Source organism: Pararge aegeria, chromosome 18 (genome assembly GCF_905163445.1).
Source record: "Pararge aegeria chromosome 18, ilParAegt1.1, whole genome shotgun sequence".
NCBI lineage: Eukaryota > Metazoa > Arthropoda > Insecta > Lepidoptera > Nymphalidae > Pararge > Pararge aegeria.
Window position 1 is genome coordinate 7,233,553 of NC_053197.1, and position 27,948 is coordinate 7,261,500.

Sequence of the window (27,948 nt, forward strand, 5' to 3'; positions counted from 1 at the left end):
AATAATAAAGCTGAAGAGATTGTTTTTTGTTTATTTTTGATTGGTTCTCTGCAGATCTGGAGAACAGGGCCAATGAGTATAGAGCCCTAACTATAAATGAGTTTACTACTTACATTGATATAATACGGGATTGAAATTCATCTTTGAATTCTATGTCCTTCAGGCAAAGGTCAGATATTAACTCTACTTCCTTACTATGTATGATACATGCTTCTGTTAGACCATTCCGAGGCGTTGGGTTTGATCTTACTCCAGCTTTCAATTGTGCACTAAACAAAAGGGATACTAAGCAATAAGTACCATACCAAGATACGAAACCCTTGCCTTGTCCAGTTTCTCTGAAGAATTTTAATGTTTTCTTTTTAGTGCAATGATAATTAGTCTTTTCTGTGTAACTTCGCGGCAAGTGAAGTGAAGGTGGTGAATTATAAATTTGTACAAGTAGAAATGAAACTGAATTGAGCACCCCCCTTTCTAGATATAGTACATAGTACTATTTTGGATACTAGAGATGCGGCTAAGAAATCGGTGCATATACAAAAAGAAAAGAAACTAGAACCTCTGTAAAAAATAATATTACTGCGCCTACAAAATCAAGGAGGACATGTATAAATCATAACCAATTTGATAGATGGTTATATATCAAATATAAATAAAGCGCGCTTTATAATTATTAACAGTGTTGCAAGCCAAACATGTGACATGCCAAATAATTCACTAACCGCTGATTTAGTTAATGTGCGAACCTTTAGTCATCATTCAGGCAGAGATATCGCAGTAGTACCTAAATTAATCTATAAACAGAACAAAGTCGTAAGTGATTTTTGTCTGTTAAACTGTACGTTTAAACACACTAACTTTCCTGAAAATTTATATTGATTTAGATGATTTTCATAGATAGATAGATATCAGATAAGCTATGCTGATTTGCTAACATTAACTCAGTGTTTTCCATTCTGAAGTCTATTATTATTGCGTAAATAGCTAGTGTAAAAATAATCATGAAAGTTGACACCTTCGTATATATTATGTACATTTGCTATAAAACGTGTGGATCTAAATCACGAATCCCATCCTCCCGTCAGATAGAAGGCGCAGGTCCAGCTCTGGGATATTAGATAGGCCAGGCCATTTTCAAATCACAACTTTATTTATTTAAATGAGCCAATTTGATTTGTATTATATAACTTTCTTTTCTTATAATTTTTGTTCTAATATAATTAATGTCCTTTTAGCTTGTAAAATCTTGATTCTAGCAAATAGTCATATTCTTAGTTGATATCTTGTATTTATCATCAAAGTAACAATGACAAAGTTACTTTTTAAGGCAAGCTTATGATTTTGATGACTGTGGTAGTACCTATATGGAGTGGAACAAAGTAAATTTAGAACACGCTTAAGGTAAATAGTTGGGTGTTATTTGTGTTATGGCACTCGCTATCTAACTGACCTTTAATAATTGTTTTTAGAGGCAATATTTTATATATATTCAAATATCCGTACCTACAAGCTACATACTTTAAATAATGGCTAAAAGGTGATTGCCGTATAAACATGTTTGGCGTATAACACTAGTTATTATTGCACGGAAATTTTTTTTGTTTAAAAACTATTTGAAATTATTTTGACATCATATTTTTATGGCCAGCTTATTACCACGACATAGAAATAACACATTCCTTTTATAATGATCGTTGAAAATTCTTTAGATTCCTTTTGCGTTAGGCGACACATTCATGGCTAACAATACCTCATCTCATGAAACGACAATTATTGTTGTTAAGAAACGACCATTCTAGATTCAGACTATTGTATAATGTTACAGGGAAACATAACAATAGGAAACTAACGATCACTGTCTCTGAGAGATGTTAACGTTTCAACTAATACCTATATATATCAGCTTGAAGATTATTTTGGTTCTAGTATAGTATTTCCATGCCGTCGTTTTAATTATTTTAAAACAAGTTTCTTTACTTGCTAATAACAAAAGATTAAGAAGCAAGCAAACTCTAATGTTAAAGCTTTTTGGGCTATACGAATTAAACGAGTTCATACTCGATGGGGTTGTGTCGTTTTATACCAGAGTTCCCATGGACACCTTCCGGTTCCATCAATAAATGAGTTCCGTGTCATAAATTGCATTGTCGATTTCATATGTCGATTTAGATATGCACGGAAACTCGTGTTTAATACGCTTTAATGCTGTCTGTGTTTTTTTTAACTTAAAATCAAGGAATATTACTTCTATCTTTGCGTGGTTTGGACATATTTCCTCATTTGTATATATATGTCCCTGTATCATTCCTCCATTACGGCATGGTTTTATTCTATGGTTTTCTCGTTGAGTCTTCAAATCAATAATTTGATTGCAAGTACTATAATATAGGAAAACTAGTTGTGACACAAAAATACAAAGTATGTTCTTCCGCTAAAATTTATCTCGTTTTCGCCTTGTACTAACCTTCGTTCGCGGTTTTCAAGTGTTGAAATGTCCACAGCGCTCTGAAATGATGGTACGAATCTAAATAGCTCCTCTACACCTGCAGACGTTATTTTGGATCCACGCTGGCCGTGAGCGTTGCAAGGTGATGCTTGATATTTTCACATTCTAGGTCGCATATGTTATGTGTCTCAGGGACATTTTCTCTATACACGAGGCCGCCTTCATATTTTTAACACACTTATAACTTTAACTGCTGTTAGACATTTATTTATTGCTCCACAAATGTCAACGTTTATAGTTTTGTTGTATTAGGTAATCCTTTAATTTTGGAACATACGAGTATTCCAGTCGAATAGCATTCTATTTAATTACACCTCTTTGGTGTTAATATTATATAATCTTTGGCGTCAACATCATCATCATACTCAACCTATCAATGTACCACTTCTCGATACAGCCTCCGCTGACATACAAGAGAGGCAGAGCTTAGACCATCCAAGCTGCTCAAATCATTACCATGTTCATGAAAATAATCAGGACCGGCGGCTACACGTGGTCTTCAAGGCAAAGGGATAGTAACGCCAGTTTTTATCCTCCAAAATAGTACTTAAAAAATCTTTACAAAATTACCCAATAGATACCAAACAATTGTAATCATTGAAAATATCTACCTACTAATAGACTCAAGATGTTATAGACCTTCCGATAATCGAATATTATTATCAATCACTTCAATCTTCACGTTGATGAGTTTTCATACAATCACTTATAAATTAACTCTGTTGTAGTATCGTATTAATCATAAGGGCCTTTCGCATTTCAAAATGGCTTTAAGGTCGTTTCGGAGATTTATGTTTATCATTGAACACATTTACATGCATCTTAAGTAACGTAAAGACGTTACTTAAGATGCATGTAATAATTGTACTTGTTGCCTTTAATCTGACAAATCTGGTACAAAGAGATGTTAAGGTTAGAATGATATTGGGAATATTTTTTCTGAACAACTATTATTTTATGATGAATTTATGTCAGCATTGTCCTAAAAGAAAACTCGTATTAGCCTACATTTTTATCAAGGATATGCCAGGAAGTTAACCCACTCGAGAGAACAAAGCTAAGCCATAAAACGATGTATCCTTTATCACCATAATATATAAAAAAATCGAGCTCAAAGGGGTCGGTTACATACAAACATACATACAGGTGAAGCTAATAAAAGCGTTAAAACTTTACAACGTCTACTAAAGTCTGATTTTTATTAAGAAATTAGTGGCATAGAATCAGTTTCATGACTTTAATTTCATCAACTATTTCACATGTGCACAGCTCTTTTCACAATGCATGCATTATAAAACTAGTGCACACACGTGATAGTAGTTACATAATGTAAATCCGACTTAATAAAACTCGACTCAATACACAGAGCCAAAATTCTCTATTCTTGGCCAAGTTTTTGATGCTTTGCCCTATCTGTCATTAATATAGTGTTTAGTATCTCTGTGAGGGTAATATAATGCACTCTGTAGGTCATTCCGTAATGGCAGATATACGGTTCCTTGTCCAGTGCCAAGAGGCGAGTTTCAAGATGACTCATATTACGAAGTTCGATCTTAGAATGCAGTTCGGTCACTTTTATATTCCGTTTTGTTGACATATTACTATCGCTATGAACGTGTTTATTTCTTGAGCAATTAATCTTTATTTGTGTTCCTTATTCTGCGTGTCTTATTCTGTGTGTTTAGTTTCGGAAAATATAATTAATGTGACAACTTTTAAAGATAAGTATAACTTTCTGAACACCTGTTGAATTCTCGTAAAGCTGAATCTCGAATGTTGGTTGAATCTTAATCGCTAACAATGAAACATCACGACCCCTTTATCCACATCAAAAAATGATCTACCGATCGACAAAAGTTTATCTCAACGCGTTCGTAGTGAAATCTCTGGAAAACTCACAGCGATGTTGATAAAGGCACCTACAGAAAAAGAACAGCGCAGAAAAAAATAGGATGGGCGAATCGTATTCTATTAAGTATTTAAAACGCAATACATAAGAGCGCTTCAATTGATGGACTGGACAGTTTAATTAGAGGCTAGCATTAGAATATAACAATGACTGGAATCCGATGTAATCTAGAAAAGATTCAGTGATTAAATCAATTACCTGTTATCTGACGCAATCCATTGTAGAATATTTTTCTGACTATTGACATAACGTAACGATATCCTTATGAAGGCAACATTGATAAAATGGATTTAAATCTATATTGCTCCGATGTAAAAAGATAGCTCCTTTTACATCGGAGCAAGATAGATCGTTCAAGTTATGGTATTATTTCGTTTTTATTATTCAATAAAAGTCTGCAAACATAAAAGTTACTTATAGTTTGTACATTTACGTGCATATTAATAAGTATATACAGTAATACATTTATGTTACCTTTGGTAAATTACCTCAAAGTTAAAGGTTTTCATACGTTTTATAATTAATGCATTTAACGATTTTCAGAAAAAATATATTTGCTGCCCAAAATCAATAAATACCTTTTTAAATTGAACCTTACCATCTTTTACCATACTCCTTATCTTTCATTGTATTTTAAGAAATACGATCCATGCCGAATATGATGAATTTTTGTAATTTACATAAAAATAAAACTTTCGATTTCAATATCTCTGCGTTAGTATGCTGCGATGTCATGGAACTTTCTTTTTTATACCTGATAATTAAAAAATTGAGTACAAAGCATTCACCTAACTACCTACCTCCTCTTTTTTACTAATTTTGCAGTTTTTTGTCTAAATAGATAGGACCTGTTTTATCATCAGACTTTCTCTACGATGATTTCATAAGGACCATTGAGCCCAAAACACAACTCTTACTTAAGATACTTTAAGTTGTCGGATAGTTCACAGACTTACAGTCCAGGTTGCAGTGTGCAGCGTCAGGTCAAGGTTACTATATTATTTTTCTTTCTCTCCCAATAGTTGCACATTTCGTAGAGTCGGACAACATGCTTTTTTTTTTTTCATTTTGAAAACTAAACTTTGACGTTGATTGTCACTTTATCTTGTAGATCTCTTCTCCCTGTTATCCCGATACGCGGTCACCACCTTAATTCAGCAACTCAAGCGCCTTTTTATTAAATTTTCTGACAGTTGCTAACGGGTGGCGAGCTATCTTCATTTAAAATTTGCAATGAGTATACAATCGTTTCCATTAAATTCAGCATGCGTTCAGCAGCAATCAGGCAACTAGTCTATGTTTTCTCTGACCAATATGACCTGGTACTTTACGCAGTACGCAGAAACCTTATTTTTTATTACAAAATATTAAAATATTGTTGCATCAGCTAAAGTAAATTTAAATACCAGTTAATGCAAATAATTATTGCACATTCCTCAAAAATTTTACTAATTATTAAAGTAGGTAAGCGGTAAATTAAACATTAAAAGATTTTATGCGGGGCACCACAGTGAGTAGCACGGTAGCACGCATTCAAATTCAAACAAGTTTTTGGATCGCTACTGAGAAGAGAAATAAAAAGAAACAATTAAAAAATAATTGTTATTACATAAATACAATAATATGTCTGATTTCAGTAAAGTTGAAAGAGAAACGAGGCAATAAATCAATTCACTTTCATAACTGTTTATAGTTTTGTATTTCTGCGAGACTATTACTGTGAAGGATACCTACTAAAATATTATATTTGGGGCAAACATCTGTATATTATATTCTTAACAATGTTCAAGAGAAGCTTGAATGACAATACTAGATCTCTATTATATTCAATAAACTTCCGAATTGAGATGAAATTCGTTGTGATTTACGACGTTAATTATTCAAAATCATCGTGAAACGTGAGCTTATTTTGTTGATTGATTTTCATCTAAAAAGTAATGCCGTCTAATTTGTCCTATTTGACTTTCATAAAATTAATATCATGACTATCTTGAGAAGAGAAAAAGTAAACATTTTAAATATTACTAGAAAAACACATGGAAGTATTATTTTTTTAATGTTATTATATTTATTTATTTTTCTTTAATTGTATAACCAACAGTTGTAATTACTAACTAGTTAAAAAATACTGACTCAAAACTAACAAGAGGTGTCCACAGATAAGACTAATAACAGGTTTCCACGGATAAGAATATCTTGAAATATTGCTAAAGAGTAAAGTTCTGTTGTACTCAAATGTCTAAACTAAATGGACAACAAGTATTAATGTAGTGCTGTCTTTTTCGCTTTATTTCCCCTGGAAAAGGATAGCACTATGTTTAGAACTTTCAATTATCTTGCAAGGATACCTTCATAAAAATAAACAATGTCAATCACAATTTAGTTTGTAAGGGTTTATGTGCGCCACTCTTTCTTCAAGCACAGCTTATACTCGTATATCACTCACTCACTACACAGTACACACATATCACTCTCTACAGTCGTAGTCGTATCGTTGACGGTCCGCTCGAGTGAAAGAGTGGCCCAATTGTAAGTCTCAATGCCAATAGAACGCGACTTGTTGAATGGTCCGTGTAGGGCTATTTATCAGCTGTGGCCTTGAAGCCACTGGAACCAATCATTTGCATTTCATAGGTGCGCCATTTACTATCTATACTACTGTATATTCAGGTCGAATAGAAATTCCCAATAGTTTATTAGCTTTTATGAAAACGCATCGGCTTTAACTTCTCTCAAATTTATCGGTGGCTGTAGCGTAATGTTATAAAACCTAGTACTTAGGTATTATATACTATAATTTGATTAGATACTGTTTAGGCAAAATTTAAATTGATTATAAAGCTAAAGAAAATATTGTGCTTGAACGTTTTAAAGGGCTTATCGATTAAATAAATGAAATACCAGACCTAACTGCAAATTATCTTTGCGTCAGCCCATATAATATATTCGCCTTTATATTCAAGCTGTTTTGTATAAAATTCAGAAGCTACAATGAAAGGCCGGTAATTTTTACACATTCTTGTTAATATTCAAAAACTTTTAACTTATTAATGTTACTTAATTAATGGATTTATTCAAATTAGGTTCTTATTTAAATAATTCATATATGACGTATTTCTACAGTCGAATGGACATTTATATACAACCAAAGCATACGTCTACAGTCTAGCTGTTCACGTTATTATAAAGGCCCAACGTATACCACCTGTTGTGCTGGCTGCAGCTGCAAAATAGCATTCTGACATTCTTTAGGACTTTGAGGATATTTAAACTAAGTTTAGACTTATTATTTGTTTGTTGAAATATTACACAATAACATCAAACAAAACTTGTTTATATACTAGTTAGGCAAAATTTAAATTTGGAGGAATTTTCTAAAAGTGGGCAGGTTTATAATTATTGCGTCGATATACATAGATGACGTTCTGCCAAAAGCACTAGCTGAAAAATTTTTGGCTTTAAAGATAATAAGTTCCATTTAGGCTGATATCGAATCCCGTCACGCACCTCGTAATTTTTGAAGTTATATACGTTTTGAGTAATTAACACTTGCTTCCACGGTCACGAGTTCTCGTGTCCCACACATAGATAGTTACATCCCGTGCGATAAACAAAAATGACAAAACAACCAATATACTCAATAGGGTAAATAGTGTGTAATTTTTTTTTTCAATTATAAATACCAAAATTTTATAACAATTAGAAAAACTTACTTCAAATTTTTTTTAGTAGTAAATATTTTCTTACAAAAATTTTTTACCGATCATGTACAGTGCATAAACATATAGTGGGTAGTGCAAACAGCCGCAAATGATCCTGCTTTATGGATAGTTAAATAAATAAAAGTAAATTCGACATCCATCGTCGCCGCGGCTGCTCGGATTACACACATCCGAGCAGCCGCAGTGACGATGCGGCGACATACATTACATTTTCAGTATATTATTTTTTATCGACTGAAAGGTTTCTTCAAATGTTAGAGCCCCTTTTAAACTTTGATAAGTGATAAGGTGGGTTTGTACATTTTCTGCGAGATTTCCAGGGGGGCGAGGGGGACTCTCCCCTGCTCCCCCCCTGGGTACGTCCATGGCAACACTCAGTACGGGTGCACTTGAGCAATAGATGTTTTCAATATTGTGACTTTCATTGTTGGCCAACGTAACGTGGCAAACGAGGCCGAACCGTGATTGTAACATTAGTTCTGTTTAGAAAGGTCCGATCATTAGTTCCGGCTCCAAGGATATAAAAATCCATATTGATATCCTTTCACATATTAAGTAGGTACTTCGCAGTGTAGAATTGGTTATTGGTTTTCGGTACACTATGCTGAAATATCCTCATCATTATCAACCCAATAAAGGGTGCGAGTCTTCTTTCAGAATGAGGGTTTACAACAAAGTCCACTATGATGGCCAAGTGCAGATTTACACGCCTTTGAGAATGTTATAAAGAACTCCCAGGCATGTAGGTTTCCTCACGATGTTTTTCTTCACCGTTAAAGCAAGCAATATTTAAAAAACGAGCATAACTCGGAAAATTTAGCGGTTACCGTTTTACGCCTAAACCGATTTTGATAAATTTTGCAAGGTAAAGCTTGCATCATTGAGAAGTACCTACATAGAAAATAGATAATTTCCGCGGGATTTCAAAAGAAACCGAAAGAGAGCTGGACGATGTCTTGGGGAACAACTATTTTGAAATTTTTACTCTTTTCATTTATTTTCTTTCTTGTATCCGTATATCGTCACTGAAAAGTGTACTACCAGCAGATAGTACCTAACCTTTCATCAGGAACTTCCGTGAATTCATTTCAGCCTTTGCAAATGCTTGATTAGGTACTCAGAACAAACGACCGCAGTCATAATTTTTAAGCTAACCTTTGCGTTTAAATCCCTTTGAGCTCCAACTTACGTATAATTATAAACTTACCTAAAGGGTTTAAATTTTAATAGAAAGTAGGTATAGTTGCAAGAACCTGTTTTTTTTCTCATCAAACTAACATTTCTAATAAACATCTTTGATACATTAGCACTTTCACTATCATTAAAAGGGATGTGAAACTTCCTTGATAGACTGTTTATACTTTCACTGAGAGCTTAAATTTTGGCGTAAACAATCTAATTGTAGGTACCGTATTCTAAACCAAAAAATATTGAAATCCGAAAGTTGTATCCGAATTTTTTCTTTGCATTTGACATTCTAGACAAGAAAACTATGGTAAGGTAAAGTTTTAGCAAAACTTTATATATCCATTAAGTCGGTATCTGCTATACTGTATTAGCTACGTCCACCGGCATGCACGGAATCAATAAAAATAAGTTCAAGAAATAATTTATCTTCCTGCCTAAGTTAAACTGGAATAGAAAACTTATCTTACCCTGTATTCAGCCAAGAAGCCAAGTTGACATCTAAATATATTCTACAAATTAATATCATTTTTTTATGCAACTGAATATCCATATCTTAATTTTTAAATACTGGCAGATACGGAAATAAAAAATACCTACTTGTTGTTCTGCGCAAAAGTGTACGAAACGCGAGAGAACGTAAGTAATTTTTAAATTGACTTTAAATAGCTCTGAACGCCGCCGCCGCAGGTTTCGCAGCGGAAGCCGTATCGATGGGCAATTTACAACCATCTGCTAATATAATAATACCCACTATACCTACCCCTTGTTTCTCCGCCTCCTTAATCTAGTGCATAGCATGCTTGCCTATGATCACGAGGTCTTGGATACGATTTCCTGGTCATACGAAAAATAGTTAGATATCAATTTTTTCTGAGAAATTTAAATTTTCATATCAGCCCGGCTTAAAATATTGGAGTGCTCTACTCCCGAGCACGTTATGCCTTAATATCACTCATATATTCATATACTAAGTAGTTTTTTTCCATTTAATTAAAATATTGTTTACATTAATTAATGGTGAAGGAAAACATCGTGAACCTACGCAACCTCGCTAAAGATTTCAAAGGTGTTTGAAGTCTACTAACTACTTAGTCAACGTGATTTACTCCATCCGAACCCAATGTCATTCTGAGAGGAGATCTGCGTTCTGTAGTGGCCCGTATCGTTAAAACATAGCAATGCAGGTTGCATTGGTGCAACGTAAGCATCGAAGCTCTAAATCCCATACTCCTATTAGTGAGAAGGTCGTTCAGGAGACCTGAGCCCAGTAAGATCCCTAGGTTGAAGTTCCAAAACCAGAGCGCCACGCACCCTAGAGCTTTCATTGTATTTTTTCATATTTTTCTGACGTCAAAGACGAAAGATGTTGCGAGGCTTTCTGGGAAATTTTAACTCGTCCCGACGGAATGGTTTACTATGCTATAAATAAATTTTAATCGATAATCGTAAAACTGTACCTAGGTATGACTCATTTAGTGTTTTGTACGTGACTAATCAGGTTTTTTTTATCCACATACCTCACACTACGTACCTTTTGTATAGGGGTTTTACAATTTTTTAGGTGCATAGCGACGTTATGAATATTTCATGTACCTGTTGATATAGGAAGGAGAAGTAGAAGGTAAATGTAGTTTAATAAAACCAACATGTTTTCCTATATAAGGATAAATTACTTTGGACCTACCTGCATGAAGTCGATTGAATATTATTTTATTTATTTATTAAACATACTTAAATCAAATTTATATAATTAATATATTAACTAATATAAGATTAATTATTTATATGGAACCTATATTCACTTTGTTCAATAGTAATGCAGTTGTTTTGACATACAAAAACCAACGCACAAACACACATTTTTCCTAAAATTTATTGGCCAAATTTCATATGGGTTATGCATTACGTGACGTACGCAGGTATTATTTCTGGGAAAAGGTGTAAATAATCTTGGATGAATGGGCTCCCATGTGTCCCATAGCCTATCAAAGAATGCAATCGAAATTTCTAGAAGCAATTTTGATTCAATTTTCTGCATGGTGACTTTGGTAGTTTTGACTTTGGAGATAAAATTATATATTTTAAAAGAGTGACATTAAAAAATAGAGTATACTGTTATTATTAACGAGTCCTAATTTATCTTACCACAAGACAGTATAATGAATAGAAATGGTATTGACAAGAAAAGTTCTTACAAAAGCTCTATTATTAATTTTTCAATATTCTAAAAGCTAAAGCTCAGGAAAATAGCACGTGTAATTTAAGACGCTGTTAGCTTAGCTGTAAAATAAACACTAAAACGTAAGTACCGCTAACTGTTCGCGAATTTTGACACGAGGGTCGCACCCTCGCAGTCTGTCCCCTCTAAACAGTGCAGTATTGATTAAAGCCATTCGTGCTTGCATTGGATCCACGATATTTTACATTCACCTAAACACGGGCAAGGTAATACTATCCCAACGAATCGAATGTCAAAGGAAAAGTTGTGCGCTATAAAATAGCTACGTTGGTATTGTTAGTGTCACGTAAAAAGCGTATGCAATTGTCTAAACACTCGGTATCATCGTCATCAAATCAACCCATAACTGCAGGGCACGGATCTCCTCCCACAATGAAAAGGAGTTAAGGCCGTGGTCCACCACGCCGGCCCACTGCGGATTCGTGGACTCCACACACTTTTGAGACTTTTATGGAGAACTCCCAGGCGTGCGCGGATGAATTAAAAAAAACTGGCAATTGGTATATTTGAATATGTATCAAGTTTTTACTTAAATATAAAGCAAATAACAAAATAAGACGCACACTTTTTTATTTAATTGAATACTCGACTAACGTAGGTGTGTTACCTACGTTAGTGCATCAGTAATATTTTTCTGTGACACGACTTATATCTATCTTCTTGGTGACAACGACAATAAGCTATGCTTATTAGGTATTTTGTTACCTACCTATTATATTTAAATTCGTTTGCGTTTTCCAGCGATTATATTATATTTAAACAAGTTGATTTTTCATATATATACGTAGATATTCATGAACACGTATTGTAATACTTAAAATGATTTCTACCTAATTGATTTCTCAGCAGCGAACAACAAAAAAATAGAAGTCGCCCTCTTTAACAAAATATGTTCATTCGAAATCGGTATCAGTCCATACGCGCACGCGTCATGAATTGTATCGCAAAATACATGATTGGTTCTACTGCATGTCATGTGCAGCATGGGACTGGCCGCGATTGGCCGACAGTAAATCCGTCAGCATTGTGACTAGCGAAAAATGCATGTGCGGCACACTTCATAAGCCACCAAGGCTATGTTTTGGTTAGGCTATGCTTCTATAAATAAATAAATATACTACGACAATACACACATCGCCATCTGAGTGCTAAGATGAGTGATGGATATTTTTATAAATAATATACAATACTTATAATATACATATAAACACCCAGAAAAACATTCATGTTCATCACACAAACATTTTCCAGTCGTGGGAATCGAACTCACGGCCTTGGACTCAGAAGGCAGGGTCGCTGCCCACTGCGCCAATCGCCCGTCAATCTGTATCTATGTCTGTTTTGTCCGCTGATTCTCATATACGAGGACTTAGGAGTGATAATAAATTAATGGTTGAATACTACAATGGAGATGCTAATAAGAAAGAGTTAAATTTGAATATATTGCCCGTGTTTATAATTGTATTTTATTTCCTGAGATGAAATGTAGCTTATCTACACTCCGTCCTGTCAAATAACTGTATTATCTTTTTCTAATTTATTTTTAATCGTGCGTTCTATATATATATTTTTTTTTAATTTCAGACCTTTACAGCATGGTGCAACAGCCACCTGCGCAAGGCCGGCACGGGCATCGAAAACATCGACGAGGACTTCCGCAACGGCCTCAAACTGATGTTGCTGCTCGAAGTCATCTCCGGTGAAACCCTGCCAAAGCCCGACCGCGGAAAGATGCGCTTCCACAAGATCGCGAACGTTAACAAGGCGCTGGACTTCATTGCGTCCAAAGGTAATTGTTTTTTGCAGTGAAACTCCCTCACTTTGTGAATTGTGATTTGAACGTCGATGAACATTTGTCACAATAAAGAAAGAAACACAGAAATGTGTAGGGTTAACGTCCGCTTTCTATACTCATTCAAACTATCTGTACCATTAGGTACAGATTACTGTTACTGTTAAGATTACTGTTGCTATGTTGCCAAGCAAAATTGTTAATTGTTTATTTGTTAAAAATAGTAGGGATATTTATTGACAATAAAAACGTTGCTAAGCATTAATTCGATATGAAAATACATGTATATAGAAAATGGACTTAAATCGGGGACTCAATTACAATTACAGATAAAATACAACTAACAACAACAGAGTTAAACATGTTTGTTTTTATAAAATTCTACTATAACGTCGGTTCACATACATAAGGTGAGGTAAGATTGTAAATACTCGTAACAAGAAATCTTAATTATAAACAATTATGCTTTTATACCGACTAAGTAGTAGGTATCTTTGGTTCGCTCAAACAGTTTGCATACTTTGTTGGCACACAGCGTCCGGTGAATTCTGCCCCAAGGCAGCGTCGGTTACTTCAAAGACTCGGCACATGCTTTACATCCGCAGTAAAGCTTTGTTTGCATTAAAATTACAGCGAAACTTTTATTATAAATATAAAAAAATAATCTGATGATACTGGTACTTAGTTATTTGCATTTCCAATGTTTCATTTTTTAAATTAATGTTTAAAAAAATTTAAATAAAATAAATATTTTCATAGCAAACTAATTTAGCGGACTAACTTTACCTACCTAATCACATTTTATCGACGCTTGGGTTATTATATAAGTATCTACTTAATGACTTATCGTGGGAAAGAATTATAAAAATAGGTTTGTAGGTTAAAGGTACATACATACACTAAGAAAATCAAGGTCTCAAAAGGCCAGGTGGAACGGTTATTGTGTTCTCCAAAAAAAACTTCAGACAAGGAAGTAGGTAGGTATGTAGGTTATACCTTTAGCAGCAAGTTTTTGAACTTTAGGACAACTGTACACCAATACGTTACCTATAATATTGTTACTAGCTAGGTTTTGTGGATACGGATGCTTGGATCGACTATTTAGAGCTTTATTTAGTGTTAGATTTTTTTTTCGAGTGTGGCTTTAAAAGTTAACGCGGGCTTTTTGGCGAGCATCAAGATGTCTCATCTGCCAGGAAGAGTCCCACATTCGCAGGACGTCAGAAGCCTTTGTGCAGAAGTCGATTATGTATCCAGATAGGGAGCAAAACCATTATTATCTTGTTCTTCAATCAAATTTGTGATTTTGTACACTCTCTGAGGTTTCGTATAAAATCTGGTAGAACCCCTGTCCCATTCTCCCATATGGCATTCTTGTTATAAACCTACTGTTATTTCATCGACATTTTCTACCAGTTGGCAGATCACGACTTAAAGCTGCTAGTCCAACGGTGTAACCTGTAGGTATTTCTATAATGTTCTTTATATATACAGATTCAAATTTCAAAATTCAAATTCAAAATTTCTTTATTCATGTAGGCCTATCACAGGCACTTATGAAGCGTTCATACATACATGTTTAAATAACTGTAAGTGGATGGTGATAACTTCGTTCGCCTATATATTCTTTAACAGTATTCATTTTTTCTGTAAACTAACCAACTGTCTTTAAGTCAAACAATATTATTATTTACTTAAAACTGTGTAGAATTTATAACAACTAAATATCGTCCGGTATTGGAGATAAACGATAATAAATGGATGTTAACTTGGTCAGCCAGTTATCATCACCAACAAGTGATTTTGATGACAGCCGATTGGCGCAGTGGGCAGCGACCCTGCTTTCTGAGTTCGATTCCCACAACTGGAAAATGGTTGTGTGATGAACATGAATGTTTTTCAGTGTCTGGGTGTTTATCTATCTATTATAAGTATTTATGTATATTATTCATAAAAATATTCTTCAGTCATCTTAGTACCCATACCACAAGCTACGCTTACTTTGGGGCTAGATGGCGATGTGTATATTGTCGTAGTGTATTTATTTATTTGTTATTTATTATTTAAATCGTTAAAGCCCCTGCAAACCCGAATTGAACAACGTTGAGAGTCGAAGCTTTAAATCCTATCTCATATGTGAACACCTGTGCCTATGAAACCGGAGCTAGGAACTAGTCCTCAAATTAATAGATTTTGGCATATTAATACCAACCTAAGAGGATTGATTATGATATCATACCATCAAACCTCTTTTAAATTAATACCTTAAACCCCATAACATAAAATATGATTTCCTTTTTTAAGAAATTACACAATACTACTAAACAATAGTCTACCCAAAGAGATTTTTTGCGAGAAATCTTTTAAATCATTCAAAAGTAAGCTAAAAAAGCATTGTTTATTTTTTTATTTTTTTAATAAAACTGTCATTAGTTTAAGCTGCTAGTTTCGTATCACACTAATCATAACAAATTACCACTTCTTTATGTTAATTTTAATTTCTCATTAAGGGAAACTGTTTCTTTTGAGAATAAATGTCTTTAAATCTAACCTAACCTAATTTCAATTCAGGTTTTTTGTACTTGCCTGCGGATTAACCATAATTGTTCAATTTAAATAGATACCGAATTAGTTAGCATCCATTAAAACAATGTCATCACGCCTCAGTAACTTTCTAGTAGTAGAATATAAATTATCTCTAACAGGCCGAAGTACCCGAGGTGTTTTATTCTCAGAGCCATTAGGTCAAGGCACCTGTCGCCATCCCACAACTAGCTCCGTCTCTCTAAAAATAAATTTGTGTGTAAAACGAAGTAGGCAAACTATCCCGGTTTTGCTAGAGATGGAATAACTATGGGTATATGATAAAGTGATAGGAGTCACTTGATTTTACTTTTCCATGTGATGTTAGGGCCGTATCTGATATCTTTCAGTAAAAACTATGGCAATGGACCGTAAATAATAATTGTACTTCTTAAGCATGTGAAATAATATTTCGGTTTTCATTAACACTTTGTATATGCATACCTGTTATCAAAATTCTGCGGACTAAGTAGGTATGACAAGGTTAGCTAGACTTTATTCTTTGAGATTCTTCATCTTATAGATTAAGACAGAAATATATATATATACCTACGCAATGCTTTTTATAATCATATTACAACTTGCTACAATTAAGGAACCGACAAATTCCCTCTTCTAAAATCTGCAAGCTGCACCGCTCAACTCAACATTTTTACAATAAAGGTTTACAATTTTTATTATCTTATCTTTTCGTTTCAGGCGTTAAGTTGGTGTCCATCGGTGCTGAAGAAATCGTTGATGGCAACCTGAAGATGACGCTCGGTATGATCTGGACCATCATCCTGAGATTCGCTATTCAAGACATCTCAGTGGAAGAAATGACCGCCAAGGTAACAATCTGCCATAATGTAATAAGCCATAGTACGCGTACGATTTCCCCACACTAACTTCCATTGCACTATTCTACACCCGTAAGAATTGTTTTTTAAATAAAGGCTTTAGGGTTGCATTTTTATAAAACCCTTACATGCCAACTCTTTAAAAATAACCCTCTACCTTCTATTCTACCATTATACCTATTTATTGTCTCCATGTCAGGATGCAATATTTAAAACCCCATTGCCCTTCAATAAAATGCACGTTACTCCCTGTATAATACTCAGATGCTGAATTTAATACGATACGCCGTTCTAAAAATAAGCCCGAATAAGGCAAGCTGACCGACAAACGGACGGATAATTGATAACAGGTTTTTTGTTATCATGGTCATTGACATAATCATAAGAGCTTTCATTATAAAATAACAATAAAATAATTCAAGTTTATTATTTATCTACTAATATAGAAACTTAGAACGAAGTTTTTTCTTTATATTACTACATTTGTAGCTAATTGCGAAATAATGTTATTATGCAAGTTTCAAAATATAAGAATATCCTACACCTATTTCGAAGTTTATTAGACCGGCATTACACTGTTCTGCAATACTTACATAATATGTGACTCAAACTGAAAATGGGTACACACGATTTATACTTGAGTTTTTAACTTTTGACTCATTATTATTTAGCAATAGGTATTTAGCATTTACACCTTGAAAAATTTGCATATGCCTTACCGTGTATGACTAACAGTATTTTCTCATTACCCGATCCATTGGTGGGTATCCTTTGAAACGGAAGATTACCCAATACAGATAGCAAATTTTTGTAGTTATACTTCTTTTGGCGCGTTATGGAAAAATGATGAGAGTAAATTTTATACGATGCGCGCGCACACTGTGACGAAAAACCGGCATCCTGAAGTTAGTTATAGTCAACAAATTTGTTTTTCAATAAAAGGTTTGACACTGTACACTTTGAATTGTTAAAATCTGCGGGCTCATTACGGTGATTTTATTGTATAAACAAAAATCTCAAATTTAATGATGAAACTTGGTTGTCCGGTAGTGAGATAACTATATAATGCGTTATAATAAATCTTTCAGTGTATTTAATACCTTTTTTATTGATAGAGTAGTTTTTTTCCTACAAATGCAGAATAAGGCAAAGATAAAATTTTTTAAAAGATTTTTATCATGTTACGCCAAAGAAGTATAACTTCTAACGCGTGTACATAAGTACACACACGTTTTTCTTTAAAGTAATAACTATCGAACAAGCAAATGGCCCACAAAACGTAAAAACGTACTACAAAGTGTTAGCCTGTTTCCATTAACTTGAGGCGTAGTTGTAGCCTCATGAGCCTGAAATTACACCGGCAAAGACGCTCTCCAGACCGGAACACAGCGAGGCAGCGGAAATAAGCATGGCAGTACTTCCTCGGACGAGCTCTGTCACAAAAACCTCTACTATTTTTCCTGTCTGCTATAATGTATTATCTTTTGAACTGAGAGAAGTCTAGTCTGGGCATAGATCTCCACGCTTTTTACTTTCGAACTGCTTGTGTTCAGCAGCTTTTAAGTGAGACTTTATCAGGATTTAAAAACTATAAAATCACCGAGCTTGCTTCCATAGGTTATTCTATTCTGTCAACATACCGCGTACGATCTTATTCAAGTAGAGCTTTCGTGGCTGAGCTCGTCCGGAAAAGTTTTACTACCATGCTTATTTCTGCCGCTAAGCAGGATTGTTGTAATGCTGTTTTCCGGTCTGAAGGGAGTTGTTGCTCATGTAATTACAGGCCCACGAGGCTTAACACCTACACCTCAGGTTGCTGGACACAGGACAGCACGTTGCAGGACGTGTTCCTTGCACGCCCTGCGAAGTGTTGCTTTGTTTATAGGCGATGGTTTTACACTGATCATAAGATAGGCCAATCTATTAGTCTGTCAATTATTACTAAGTATATAATATCATTAAGCCTGCTTCCTTAGATATTTCTATTCAGTTCACATCCCACTTATATGATCACCTGCTAAATATATCGTTTACTTTACAGGAAGGTCTACTTCTCTGGTGCCAGCGTAAGACTGCACCATACAAGAACGTCAATGTTCAGAACTTCCACCTCTCCTTCAAGGATGGTCTGGCTTTCTGCGCCCTTATCCACAGGCACAGGCCAGACTTGATCGACTACAGCAAACTCTCCAAAGATAATCCTCTTGAGAATTTGAACACCGCATTCGACGTCGCCGAGAAGTATCTTGACATCCCACGCATGTTGGACCCCGATGGTAAGAATTTTGGATCTTATATGTTAGTAGTTAAAGTTCAATTTATCCCGACCGTTTTACTTACAGTTTTTAAGTCCACTATACAAAACAGAGTACTGAAAACATTTATATTAAATTATTTTATGGCCAGGTCACTGATGCTTTGTAAAGTAGAAATCGTAACCACGCAAGAAATATACCTACTTTGTGACTTCAGAATTGAATATGACCCCTCTTCAAACATAAACTATGGAGTTTCACGTCGTAAATCAAGATTAAAAGTAACAGAGACACCAATATAATAAAATAAAAGAGAACTACTACTGCTACAACTTTCTAAGATGGCATCGAGATAGTTAAAAATAATATTTTTCGAGAAAATTAAAAGCAAATTAAGCCTCATAAGAATGCTCAGAGCCACTCAGCGGTGATGGAGAGAGCTAGAATTGTGTCTAGGTGATAAAATGAGCAGAAATGAGGCGATCCGTAGAAGAACTAGACTTACCAACAAAGCTCAGCGAGTCGTGAACCTGAGGCAATGGGCGGGGCACATGTCTCGGAGAACCGATAGATTTTGGGGTCCGAAGGTGCCACGCAGCGTAGGTCGGCCCCCAACTTGGTGGGCACCAAGCATGTAGCTGGGAGCCGCTGGAATCAAGTGGCCCAGGCCAGGTCCATTTCAAATCCACGGTGGATTTGAAACCCCCTACAAAAGACAATCAACAATGTTCAGCAGTGGACGTCAATCGGTTGACCTGATGATGATGATGTGACAATCATAAGAAAAACATTTTGGTCTTCAACTAGGTTTATGACATTCTAAACAGTGATGCGAGAGAATATCGATATATCTCTAGTTAAGCCTTTTCCTACCTATTTGATAGCGTAAAATTTAACTACGATTTATATGGAATCGAAATAAAACACAATACTGGAAAACAGTATTGTCACTAGATGGCTCTCTCGATTCCAATCAAATCGCTGATAAGTTTCGTGTTTTTCATCGAATAGGTAGACATAGGTAGAAAATCTCCCACTAGGCACCTAGAATGGTTTTCGTCGTCCGAAACTATTGCGATAGTTTTAGGGCATGAATTCTCAGAAGCTTTTAAGCTCAATTTACACGTCAAGAGCTTGAAGTTAGCACAATGTAAACAATGATTCACAATTACTACAATGTATTATGCTGGATATTACAGACCTTATAAACACACCAAAGCCGGACGAGCGTGCCATTATGACCTATGTGTCATGTTACTACCACGCGTTCCAAGGCGCGCAACAGGTACCAAAAAAGCAAAATGGCAGCCAAAGAATCCGATACCCCTAACGCCAGCCTTTGTGTGTCACTTATAGCATGATCCGAATGAATTTTACTTTGTTGTTACAGCTCGTATTCATTGATGTTTTCGTGTTCATACTCTCGCTCGTAAAAGCTACGATCGAACGTAAATTACAACGTTTCATATAACGAACACAGACTAAAGAAAAAGATAAGATGTTAAAATTGCTGCCTCCTAAGCGAATAAAAAAAAATTGAGCCTCAATTTTTTTTAACTTGATTGAAAAGAAGAAAATATATTTGAATGTTATATAAATGTAGACAGTTTTACTCTGAAAATTCTATCATGAAAAGTGAAATTTAAAAAGAAGCGCTTACGTAATCCACAACGTAAGTTAATAATTATGGCACGTGCCATATTGCCGTATTACGAGAAACTGATAAAAAAAACTACTATAGATAAAAGAGGACGCTCAAAATAGCTTCACAACTCCGTCTATCTTTTTCCTTAGTCTGTGATTGTGAGATGTAAGTTATACAAGCGAGATATATAAACCAAATATCTCTGAAGACGAGCCCTATTGTAGGGGAGCGCTTTAAAGGTTATGGGAGCTATGATTCTATACAACCATAAAGTGAAATAGTCCACCATCTCTTACTGTCGCTTTATGCTTGTCGCTTTTCAATGTTCCATTCGAAAATATTCCTTTACCTACAATTGACTCGTTGTTTATTATCAGTATCAGTATATAGTAAGTATTATCAGTTTACTGCATATAACAATATTATATAATTATCTATTTTGAAAACAAAAAAACAACAATTTTAACAATTCAACCATTCATAAGCTCTCCCCTACATTTAAAAAAATAGCAAAATATTTGTATTTGAAGTCCCGACCTATCATTATATTATCTAGGAGCTAATTTTACACGAACCTATTTGAGTGAGTTAGATATTTACCATAACTATACGTATTATTCCTGTGCAGTGAAAAATATGATTTTAAATAACCATCCGTAATTTAAGCTTTTTTTTTCTGTAATTAACTAAAGTTTAAACGATAAATCAAACCCATGTGATGTTCGTTTTGTAATAATACCCTCGTGTGTGTTTAAAAACCATTTATCTCAGCATATTTGAAATCCAGCTAACCTTGGTAATGGAAGTGCGTATTCAATTGCAAATAGCACTGAATTCCAAAAATTTGGAACCCCATACCTATTTATTTATTTATAACACTGAAAATAGAAGTCACGCATTTTCCTGTGTAAAATGTCGAAGTAGATTATCATTTATCACTAAGAAAACCCCTACACATTCTCTTTACTATAATGAATACAAAATCAATAGAAACATTTCGGTTCCAACGCTTAAATCTATACTTTTGAATGGATATGACATGATACAAAGCCTGACTAGACAGAAATAATAAATTAAAAAAAAAAAACATAGATATACCTGTCAAAATCGATCGATGTGTTGTTACAATTCGAGCATCTCATACCTAAAACATAGTGTAAACATCGCATGAACTAACTCTATGTCGCTTGCGTGATGCTTGCTAGATCTGCAGAACACCGCAATGCCAGACGAGCGAGCCGTCATGACCTACGTCTCGTCGTACTACCATTGCTTCTCTGGTGCTCAGAAGGTTTGTCATTGTCCGAACATATTATCACCCAGGGTATTCCACATTCAAAAGCCTTCTTCTTTCATACATCTTTCGGGAGTTTACTGTGGATCTTCTATTTCTTCTAAAACTTTGAAAAGCTAGTATTTTATCTAGGAAAGGGATTGCTATATGTTCAGATCCGGTTAAGGGTAAAAATGTTCACCAGGATAATACTTATTCTAATTAATGACTAAAATACAATTGTGATAGTAGCCAAGACCTATAGCATTAAGTGTTCTTGCACGTAAAGAGAACGCAGGGAAGTAAATGGCGAAAGTAAAAGTTGCAAAAAAACAATATTTTTTTCCATATACAACGTGTAAATGAAAACCGAAATAATACTTCAGAGGCTTAAGAGGTACATTATTTAATTTATCTGAGACTTATCTGTGAAACCGAAATGCTAATAGTTTTTGCATAAACCATAGTTTTTACAGAAAGAAATCAGGTACAGCCCTTACATCACATTCAAAACCACATGTAAAATCAAGTAACTCCTGTCACTTTATACGCGCAGCGTAGATACTATGCGCGTGTTGGTCTTTTATCTTCAACAGTTGTCTTAAGTAAACAGAATGTTTTGAATTGTATGGAAAAATAAGTGTGCTTCTTTTGATTTAATATTTTCACAGGTTGATTCTTATGCTTATGTACCCTTCTATTTCGTGATTCCGTTACACGTTGTATAACACTAAATCAGATTTGCTTTTCTTTGTTCGATTTGGTTTTAAATATTTTGTCATAACAATAGCTACTAAAAAACTAAAAACGATGTTTGAAAAATTTTACCAATCTTAAACCTTTTTCTTCGAAAACCAACAGGCTGAAACGGCCGCGAACCGTATATGCAAGGTTCTCAAAGTCAACCAGGAGAACGAACGCCTCATGGAAGAGTACGAGCGTCTCGCCAGTGACGTAAGTAAAAAAGTCATGACATGTAATAATTTATTTCAAATGTAGAAATTAAAACTTTTTGGAATAACGCTTGCCCTAGTTCCGACACAAGTTAGAGACAGGCGAATGTTAAATGAATGTTATATAGCTTATGCCAAGAAAATGTTTAAATACCATTCTCTATGTATTATCTCGTACAGCTCCTTGACTGGATCCGGCGCACGATGCCGTGGCTGAACAGCCGCCAAACCGACAACTCGCTTGCCGGTTGCCAGAAAAAGCTGGAAGACTACCGTACTTACAGGTAAGAAAAAAAAGAACAATGTACCTCCGGCCTGGAGGTACGAAAGAGGGCATTGAAAACATCATTCTTCTAGCCAAAACTTCATTAAACTTGCTTGAAATTCTTATGTTATCATTTCTTCTTTATTTATAGGCGTAAACACAAGCCACCTCGTGTAGAGCAAAAGGCCAAGCTCGAGACCAACTTTAACACCTTGCAAACCAAACTGCGCCTCAGCAACCGCCCTGCCTATATGCCCACTGAAGGCAAGATGGTCTCTGTAAGTACCTATACAAAACCTCACTTTACATTTCTCGGACTATTGCCATTTGGAGTTATTCTATTGTATCACATATGTAAACTTTTAAATTTACCATTTTTCGGCTCCCATATTAGAATCAGTTAGTTTTTAGAAAAAATGACGATCTTAATCGTCTGACACCAACGTACCTTTGTTGCTTACTCCCAATACAATATTGGTATAACTTAGTTTAAAGAGATCATTACCTCGAAATTTCCAGGACATCGCTCAAGCTTGGAAGGGTCTAGAAATCGCCGAAAAGGCGTTTGAGGAATGGCTTCTGAGTGAAATGATGCGTCTTGAGCGTCTTGAATACCTGGCGCAGAAGTTCAAGCACAAGGCAGACATCCATGAAGACTGGACCAGAGGTCAGTAAAGAAGAAAATTGTAATAAACTTAGTGGGCATTGATGCTTTTATCGACGAATCGACATATGTGGCCCTCAAAATTATAGTGATCATTTGTAATAACTGTGTTACCAGGCAAGGAAGAGATGCTTCAATCGCAAGACTTCCGTCAATGCAAGCTGTACGACATCAAGGCTCTGAAGAAGAAGCACGAGGCTTTCGAGTCAGACCTCGCCGCACACCAAGATCGCGTTGAACAAATTGCGGCCATCGCACAAGAATTAAAGTAAGTACGATTACATTAAAGTCACATTTTATTATACTGATTACTTTTTGATAGAACCCAATCATAAATATCATAAAGGGCAAAGGACCTTTTTCCTAGGAAAAAGATCAAATTGTTTATCTTCTCGCACTGTTTTATCCAGTCCCAAAGAATGGACAGCTGGATGGAAATTATTTCTAAAAAATATATCCGAGTAATATCAAAACGGGGTAAACTCCTCCTTTCCCCGTTTAGGTGGCAGGTAATCAAGTAATTTTTATGCTTTGTTGCATTTATAATCGGAGGATAAGTTTTTGACTAGCCATGCTGGGTTTGTGATTATTATATAAATCAGTCTAACTAAAGTCTATTGTAGATGCAAATGCCATGAAGCAAATTTCATTTAAAATACACTAGATTTAAAAGAAAGGTACCGTTGTCTGCTCCTTGTAAATCCCCTTAAGCAAAGATCAATAAATAATTTTGTTTCCAGCACCTTGGAGTACCACGAAGTTGCTTCAGTGAACACGCGGTGCCAGCGTATCTGCTCGCAGTGGGATCGCCTAGGTGCGCTTACGCAACGCCGTCGTCTTGCCCTTGACGACGCTGAGCGCGTGCTCGAACAGATCGACCTGTTGCACCTCGAGTTCGCCAAACGTGCTGCGCCTTTCAATAACTGGTAGGTTCCCTGGCAACCTAATACATGCAACCGTTTGGTTGGCTATACTTTCCCTAATCTTTAACGAGCCTCAGGTTCACATTTTGCTTTTAGTATTTACTCTTAAAAAACTAATTAATTAACGATTTACTTCCTAAAGCTTAATGGTTAATCTGGTTCAACTAACCTAAAGTTTAAACAATAATGTTTTTCTTTTCATACGCTTTTATTGTACACCACACAAAAGCACAAAAAAATAGAAAAACAAAATGGTTTCTACAATAAAAACACAAAACAACTTGTCCTCGTTGGATTAACTCGCCAAGACAAAAGATGAGACGTCGTTCGAGCACCTATGGTTTAATCACCCAATTCCCCGCGATAAGTTTCAATACAACATTAATTAAAACGCATTAAGTAACTTTTGTATAGGATAAGGATACTGAAAGCTTAAATCGCAAAAAATGGCTTATTTTAAATTTTCTTCGCAGGTTGGACGGCACTCGGGAAGATCTGGTGGACATGTTCATCGTCCACACCATCGAAGAGATCTCGGGACTCATGGACGCGCACGCGCGCTTCAAGGCCACGCTTGGCGAGGCCGACAAGGAATACCAGGCCATCGTCAATCTGGTGCACCAAGTCGAATCTATCGTCAAGCAGCACCAGATACCTGGCGGCCTGGAGAATCCGTACACCACTTTAACAGCACACGTTGGTGTTTCATTTATTAATTTCCATTTTAAAGAAGGGTTTTTGGTTTTAAGAGTTTCTTTCTTTTTTTAAGACAGGGCTTAAACAGAATTTTAACGTTGTATTATAGAAACGATCCTTAATTTGGTTACTTGTGAAGTAGGCAAGTTAAGGAAGTATCATCGAAGATATGTAGCGAGCAGGTAAAAAAATAATACCATACATCTGACCAAACCTGTGCAGTAAACATAAACGTTTCAGTTTTCGTAGAGAATAATACGTCATAGTTAAAATGATATTATAAGAGTTCTATTTGTTTGTCTGAATATTGTGTATTTGTAAGAAGATTGTGTATTATTAAACAGATCTACAGATTTTTCCTACAAATAATCTCCACGCAAGAACGTCCATATAGGATGTTACCTGCTTTTGTAGCCTTGCTTTCATGAATTTGAATGATAAAATACCATCTTGTTTCGTTATAAGAACATTGTTTATCCCTTAATTTTTTATGTTTACACAGGAACTGAACCGTAAATGGTCGGATGTCAGGCAACTAGTCCCGCAACGCGACGGCACTTTAGCAGCCGAGTTACGCAAGCAGCAGAACAATGAGACGCTGCGTCGCCAGTTCGCGGAGAAGGCCAACGCCGTTGGGCCCTGGATCGAGCGACAGATGGATGCCGTCACCGCCATCGGAATGGGCTTGCAGGTGAGTTTCAAGAAAATAAAGGTTTTCCATCTTGAAGGACAAATTTTGGACTGCTCCTTAAATCGCTCTCAAAATTGGACTGTACCGCCTTCACTCATTAAAATGGTTCTCACTCGACAACAATGGTGACAACTTAAAAGATAAACATTAAGAGAGGTAAAAATGTTCAACATTTCATGTGCCTTGTACATTCATTTTGCTTCAACATTATTACTTACTAGCTTTTGCCCGCGACTTCGTGTCTGCGTGACTTCAGAGTTTGGTCTAAAGCTTCGCTCGTTAACAATTTGTAATCTTACCACGGGAGCTATTTGATAGATCGGTATAGGAAGTACACTTTTCCATAGCATAGGTGATATGCATAACAAATTACAAAGAAATCCGACAGCGGCTTAGCTCGTAAACAATTTAAATAAATTCCATCGGGAACTGCTTAAGGAATCGGTATAAAAAGTATGTTCGTTTCCATGTCAGAGGCTAAATGCATGTTAAATTTCATCTCAATCCGTTTAGCCGTTTTTGCGTGATTGAGTAACAAACATCCACACTTTCAGATTTATAAGAATACTAAAGATAGTAGGATAGTAGGATAATTGTATTCCAATCCAGGCATCTAACATTAAAATGGTTAATGGCACTTGCAGGGCTCACTGGAGGACCAACTACACAGGCTTAAGGAATACGAGGCGGGCGTGTATGCATACAAGCCACATATCGAAGAGCTTGAGCGTATCCACCAAGCCGTACAAGAAGGCATGATCTTCGAAAACAGGTTAGTGCTCCATACAGCTATAGTATCAAATATTGTTCCTTAAAATACGTGGTCACCTACCTCCAGTCTTTCCAGTGCTTATTAGGATTTTATCTGACAGGCATTGTATCGATTTTACCTTAAAAAAAATTATAAACTAAGGATTTTGATGTCAAATACGATATACGATCAAGTCAATTGAATAACAAAATTGAAATGTTCACCAGATAATCACAAAACACTATGAAGACGCTTTCGAATACGTGGTCTCTTACCTCCAGTCTTTCTTATGTTCATGAGGATTTTAACTGATGTTCGACCACTGGATAAAATTCTTCATCAAAAATCATATATACTAAGGAAGTGTTTTTGTGCCAAATGCACAGACTCTAACGATTTTCTCAGTCAATTGAAATACTAAATCTAAATGTTCACTAGATACTCACAATGGAGACGCCTTCAAATACCTCCATTATTTCTTACGTTTATGAGGATTTTAACTGGTTGTGTTCGATTACTGACCTTGTATAAAATTCTTCCTCAAAAATTAGATATACTAAGGATGTGTATTAAAAGTCAATGCAGATTCTTGGGGTTTCTCTGACAATCGAATAACTTAATCGAAATGTTCACCAGATATTCACAATACACAATGGAGACGCTGCGCGTGGGCTGGGAACAGTTGCTCACGTCCATCAACCGCACCATCAACGAGGTGGAGAACCAGATCCTCACACGCGACTCCAAGGGCATCACGCAGGAACAGCTCACGGAGTTCCGCGCCTCCTTCAACCACTTCGACAAGAATCGCACCGGTAATTAAATTTTAGCCATCCATCCATATCAAACTATCCAACCACAAGCCACTAAAGTTTTCTACCCCGAAGTAAAATTACGTTCAGCATTCTTAACATTTTACTTCCAATTCTCCGATACCTAGAAATATCAATGTTTATTACAATTCTAAGTTCAGTCTGTTCTGTTCAAAGTCCAAGTCAAAAATATCTTAGGCCCATAGGTGGCACTTTTGATGCGTACATGAGAATTACACGGT

The 27,948-nt window shown here is 35.5% G+C and overlaps 1 protein-coding gene across 5 annotated transcripts in view; it reads left to right on the forward strand.

The window, feature by feature from the left end:
* The window catches only part of LOC120631687 (alpha-actinin, sarcomeric), a 52,887-nt gene that overhangs the window by 21,400 nt on the left and 3,539 nt on the right, over positions 1–27,948 (forward strand). For 3 of the 5 annotated variants that reach the window (XM_039901358.1, XM_039901361.1, XM_039901360.1), the window contains exons 2-15: positions 13,149–13,353; positions 16,639–16,769; positions 18,820–19,054; positions 20,233–20,318; positions 22,813–22,905; positions 23,085–23,188; positions 23,321–23,447; positions 23,689–23,836; positions 23,951–24,101; positions 24,574–24,759; positions 25,230–25,452; positions 25,955–26,143; positions 26,788–26,915; positions 27,531–27,709. In XM_039901358.1, the coding sequence (XP_039757292.1) occupies positions 13,149–13,353; positions 16,639–16,769; positions 18,820–19,054; positions 20,233–20,318; positions 22,813–22,905; positions 23,085–23,188; positions 23,321–23,447; positions 23,689–23,836; positions 23,951–24,101; positions 24,574–24,759; positions 25,230–25,452; positions 25,955–26,143; positions 26,788–26,915; positions 27,531–27,709 (2,185 nt within the window). Of the gene's footprint in view, positions 1–13,148; positions 13,354–16,638; positions 16,770–18,819; positions 19,055–20,232; positions 20,319–21,883; positions 21,970–22,812; positions 22,906–23,084; positions 23,189–23,320; positions 23,448–23,688; positions 23,837–23,950; positions 24,102–24,573; positions 24,760–25,229; positions 25,453–25,954; positions 26,144–26,787; positions 26,916–27,530; positions 27,710–27,948 lie in introns of all 5 variants that reach the window. The other 2 variants (XM_039901362.1, XM_039901359.1) reach the window with 2 other exon arrangements.